Genomic DNA, 5,601 nt, shown 5'->3' with positions numbered 1-5,601 from the left:
TGCGGATTCTTCTTCCATGCATCTAAAAGGATCTTCAGGAGTCAGGAGGGCTACAGAACGCAAGTCGAGAACCAGCCTGTTAACATTCATCCAAGCAGTGCTCTTTTTCAGCTTCAACCCGATTGGGTAATATATCACAGTTAGTGATCCCAAATGAGGAGTTGATTTGGATCCGACATTCTTTAAAGCTGCAGTCCCACAAAAATGAGCAAAAGAAAGCGGCGGTGAAGAACTGAGCCATTGTATGATGATATCAAGCGGCAAAATCATGGCATTTGAATAAGCGCTGTACTGCTTGATTTTTTTTTTTTTTTGTTCATTTCTATTTTTATGAACCTTTTAAGAACGGCATTAAGAGCAGAGAGTAGAGTTGAGTATATGATCAGTTCCATTCCGATCTTCAATAACAATAACTTCTTACATCAAATGGGCATTACTAGTTAAGTTTTTTCTCTAGCTGAAATGTCAAAACTGTATATGACTAATGAATGGGGATAAATGGAGAAGAAAGATGTTAGTCTTATGGATGAGATTTTTTCCGAAAGACTTAGGATCGCATTTATAAGCTAGAAGAATTTGGCAGGATTGTTGGGTTTGTTTTAACATGCATTGCATGCATTGTGTTTAGCAGGACTTTTAGGTTTGTTTAATTAACATGCATACATTGTGATCTCATACCACAATACATATGTGCTACGTTACCTAGGCTAGCTAATTTGAAAAGGAATTGTTCATTATGCTATGTTGTAAATTAATTATTAATTTATTATTGCATTAATTTACCGCCGGTTGTGAGATGCAGAACTTAATTTGAAAAGGAACGCGTTAAGATCCGCGCTATATATCTCTGCCTCACAAGCAAAGAATTAGTTAGTTATCCACACTGAAACCAATCCTGCACAATGGAAAATCACAACTCCATAGATGATATGTTTGTCTGGAAAGCCATTTTCCTTGCCGCGGCAGCTCCGCTGTTACTCCTGCTCGTCCATAGCTTTCTAAGCTGGAAAAATAAAACCAACTCAAGGCGGTTACCACCAGTTCCTTCAGGTTGGCCATTGATCGGAAACCTCTTTATCAGAAATCTCTTAAACTTAGGCGACAACTATAAGGCGCCACACAAAATACTGGTAGAGCTTCAAAAGGAATATGGACCAATTTTTATGCTACGTATGGTTGCAATGAATGTGCTAGTTATTGGTTCCGCAGATGCTGCTATGGAGCTATTCAAAAGTCATGATCAAGCTTTAATCAACCGTCATCCAAACCAGGCGCTGCAAGCATCAATTGATGATAACGCGACTCCTTGGTCTCCATACGGACCGATCTGGCGAATGAATAGGCGACTATATGCAACTTTTTTCTCTCGTAAGACGATGAATAACACTTTAGGTAAACGAAGACAATTTGTAGATCAGATGATATAATGGATATCGGTAGAAGAGAAGGAAGGTAAAAGTGTTGAAATAAAACACTTCGCTTTCGTTGCCATTCGCTAATTTATTGGGAAATCTCTTCTTTTCTAAGGATGTAATGGATCTTAAATCTGCAATTGGGAATGAACTCTATCAACATCTCGAAGAGATTGGATTGGCAATTACAAAGCCTAACGTAGCTGATTTCCTTCCATGGTTCCGAAATTTAGACCCACAGAATTTGGCCAGCAGAACAAAGAAGGCAATTCATGCATGTGTAAACATCATTGATGGATTTGTAAAGGAGCGAAGGAGCAAGGGTGTTTTTGGCAATAAAAACGAGGGCCAGGATTATTGGGATTTGTTAATGGACTTCGAAGGCAATGGCAAAGATGAACCAAGGAAACTGTCAGATGGACAAATAAATTGGATCATATCTGTGAGTAAGTTCATAAATTCGGGGAACATCGTACCACTATTGCTCAACCATATATATATATATATATACCGTTGCTAATAAACTTTTCTAATTTTACGTAGGAAATGTTTATCACTGGAATCGACACACTAACCACTTCCGTAGAATGGATAATGACAGAAGTTATCCGCAAACCAGAGGTAATGAGGAAAGCCAAAGATGAGATTTCCCAAGTTGTTGGAAATAATAAAAAGATTGAAGAAAGTGATATTGAAAGTTTACCTTATCTAGGTGCAGTGATTAAAGAAGCACTGAGATTGCATCCACCAGCTCCTTTCCTTATACCACGCACTACTATTGAAGACACAGAATTCATGGTATATATTATACCCAAGGACACAGCTGTGTTAGTTAATGTTTGGGGTATTGGGAGGGATCCAGCATTATGGGATGATCCGTTCTCATTCAATCTTGAACGTTTCTTAGGAAATACTACGGATTACCGCGGGAAACATTTTGGATTACTGCCGTTTGGAGCTGGAAGACGTATATGTCCTGGCATCTCCATGTCCCACCAAATTCTTCACATTGTGGTTGGGTCATTGCTTCAATCTTTCGACTGGACCCTCGAATATGGCGTCACACCTGAATCCATAGACTTGAACGAAAAACTAGAGACGACACTGCAAAAGTCCACTCCTTTAAGAATAATACCGAGAGCATCGGCTCTTGCAACATGACATCAAATACTCGGCAACGTTTGGAATTCATGATAGTCATCCGATTCCCATGCATCCATGAATGTTACAGTTTGGTTTGTTCTGAATCATCTACATACGACTCTCTTTGGGCTAATTTGTTGTACTTCTTCTGTTCACTTAGGGTTATATAAAGCTCGCGCATATTTAATGATGGGATACTTCTTGCGCGGTGCAGTTCACAAGTGCTAGTTCTGCCTGTTGATAATGCCACCATTTTTACAACAGGCTCAGCTTCACTACTACTTTCAGAAGGTCTCATTATCCATTGTTGGATCATTTAAATAATAGAGGTATCATCAATGTTGAGAAGAAATTAAATCAGAATAACACATTTCACAATAATCGATACCATATAATAACCAAAAAAAAATCATCCCCATGACTAACAATATTAAAGTCTCCTACGCAATAATCTGACCTTCTTAGCTATTAAGCCTGCTAAGGAATTACTTTACCTAAGAAAAAAAACAAAAACCAAGTTCATATTACTACTCCCAGTACAATACTAATTATGCATAGAAAATCTTGTGATATAGCCTTGCTCCTGCAGATGACCAACCGTTTGTCAGAGACGAAGTCCACCGGTGCCTTGCAATCCCTGGACAGCTTTCCAGCAAGGAGCAAGCCTTTCTGCTTCCCCATCAATCCTCATCTGAATCTGAAATCTGAAATAAAGCCAATTCTCTATATAATAATAAAGTTTTCTAGAGCGTTCTCATTTACCGGAGCTCCACGTTGATTCTAACTTCTGGTTAATTCTAGCCCCACCGTTTACTTATTTTTTTGATAATAAAATGTTGAATTTAAATTAATATAATATTATTTTTCTAAAAATAAGATAACTAAATCTAGAAAAATCTTCTTGCCTCGGATAACAACGGTTTAATTTCCATTAAAAAAATCATTTATTTTTTTAAAGGAAATTTATCTGATGTGGCACAATGGAAAACGTGGAAAATATTTTATGGTTCCACGAGATCTTTTTTAATTGAAAATGATTTTTTATTTTTTAAATCAATTATCTTTAAAATAACAATGTTGCCAAAAATAGGTTAAATCAAAAATCAACTACACATTCACGACTTCATCTTAAAAATCAAAAATTAGATCAATCATGCATCAATCACATAATTAATGAATTAAAATAAAATGTAAAAAAGGGTTCTCCAATGTCTGATGTCCAGTTACAGTTCTCAAAATCATTATTTTTCTAATTACAGTTCCCTTGTATCAATTAAAACTAAAGAATAAGATTACACTTCTGATGAAATTTAGAAAAAATAAAATAAAATTGGCCGTGGATACTAATCTTTGAACCCGATGTTGTGTCTTTCTTGTAAATAAATTCTACAGTGATCATGTTCAAAAGTAAAAATTACAAAATTGTTAGAATCTGAAGAAAAAAAAATTGAAGCAAGAATTGAAATCTAAAACGAGCTAATACAAAAACGAGCTACAAAAAATTCAAGCAATAACAAAATAATAAACCTCATTTTTCATATTATTTTCTTTAATTTGTTCATACCATAATTAAAAATAAAATATGTCTAAAATAACTAAATAAACTAAATAAAGCCAATTTCTAATTTTGTTATGTCTTGATACCTGATATAAAATAAATATCTTCGACCACTAATTACGGTGATATGAAAATAATACAGCTTTCTAAAATTACAAAAGTTTTATACTCTTATTAGGGTGTAATTTCTTAAACTAAGGATTTTTTTTCCCAAATCGAAACATAGAAAATAATTTCTAATTTTTTTATGCTCGATATTTTTTGGCAAAGATATTACGACAATTAAGGTGAATATCCAAAAGGGATATTTTGAGTTTGGGTCACATAAAAGTGATCAGAGTTGTATTTAGGTCACGGAGAAAATTTAATTAGAATTTGGGTCACAGTACCGTAGTTGACCGGCTTGACAATTAGAATCTAGTTAAATGAGTAAATGACAAACATAATAACAGAGTTTGTTTTATTTACTAACCCACCCATCTACTTCTGTTAGACACGTGGAACCATCAAAATACTTATTTTAGCGAACGGTTGAGATCAAAACACTTAAAGTTTTTACTTCAAACTAAACAAACAGATAAGGTCTCTTTTTCCAGGGTTTTATGTTGCGAATAGGATCTACAAACTGAATCCTAAAATTGATTGCCAATGGTTGATTTGAGTTGATACAAGTATTGCTACTTTTCGTTTTACAATATTCTGTAGCTAAAGCTGGTTTTGAGTTGTCAAATTGCTTGAGGAAGGTGAGTAAACAAAAACCCTAATTTTTATTGTTTAATTTGGGATTTTGGTTGCGAGACAAAATGGTAGTGTTAACTGGGTTTGAATGAATGATGTGATAGAGATCGTCGGTGAACCAATAAACAAAGACAACGATTTGTATGATGATTAAAAATTTGTAAGGAATCAGACTAAGGAATTTATGGTTGATGAGGTTTTTATGAATTGGTCAAAGTGCATTTTCTAAAGTAATCAACGACAAGGTAGTATTTATCTTGGCCATTGATTTGTATGATGATCAAGGATTTCTGTCAAGTGAGATGCAGAAGTTGGCAATGAAGAGGATGTTGATTTAGGTGGTCAAACAAAATAGAATGATATCGTCCTCTTCTTCATTTTTAATTTGGATTTGTAGAGATGGTGCTTCCTGCTGGTTGTACCGGAGGTTGTGGGTTTGAAAATATTACAACCCAACCATTCTTCTTCTGTCGAGGTAGTGGTGGTTGTTTCGGAGGTAGTGGTGGTGATAGTTGTGTTAACGGCAACATAACAGAGTCAAATAAATTAATATTAATTTTAAAAAATAAATTATTTCTTAACAATTAAGACGGTCAACGACGGTCGATGACCCAAACTCTAATTAAAATTTGTGGGTGATCTAAACGCAATTCTGGTCACTTTTATGTGACCTAAAGTCAAAATATCCCTATCCAAAATCATAAATATTACAAAAACATTTAATTGATGTTGTTTCCTAAATAGAGTTTT

The 5,601-nt window shown here is 34.8% G+C and overlaps 1 protein-coding gene across 1 annotated transcript; it reads left to right on the top strand.

Annotated features, from left to right (window-relative positions):
* Positions 1–1,533: 1,533 nt before the first annotated feature.
* On the top strand, positions 1,534–2,573 carry LOC113351301 (cytochrome P450 76A2-like). Its single transcript, XM_026595315.1, has 2 exons — positions 1,534–1,854; positions 1,956–2,573. Exons 1-2 carry the CDS (start codon positions 1,534–1,536, stop codon positions 2,571–2,573), a joined length of 939 nt encoding a protein of 312 aa, XP_026451100.1.
* The last annotated feature ends 3,028 nt before the right edge of the window (positions 2,574–5,601 follow it).

This window comes from Papaver somniferum, chromosome 2 (assembly GCF_003573695.1).
Source record: "Papaver somniferum cultivar HN1 chromosome 2, ASM357369v1, whole genome shotgun sequence".
Taxonomy (NCBI): Eukaryota; Viridiplantae; Streptophyta; class Magnoliopsida; order Ranunculales; family Papaveraceae; genus Papaver; species Papaver somniferum.
This window is presented reverse-complemented; position numbering and strand designations above follow the sequence as displayed.

What these genes read in the sequence shown, in the direction of transcription:
- LOC113351301 (XM_026595315.1), top strand. Translation starts at nt 1,534, where the DNA reads ATGGATCTTAAATCTGCAATTGGGAATGAACTCTATCAACATCTCGAA. An exon ending in AAATAAATTGGATCATATCT is followed by an intron (nt 1,855 to 1,955) that starts GTGAGTAAGTTC and finishes AATTTTACGTAG; the next exon opens with GAAATGTTTATCACTGGAAT.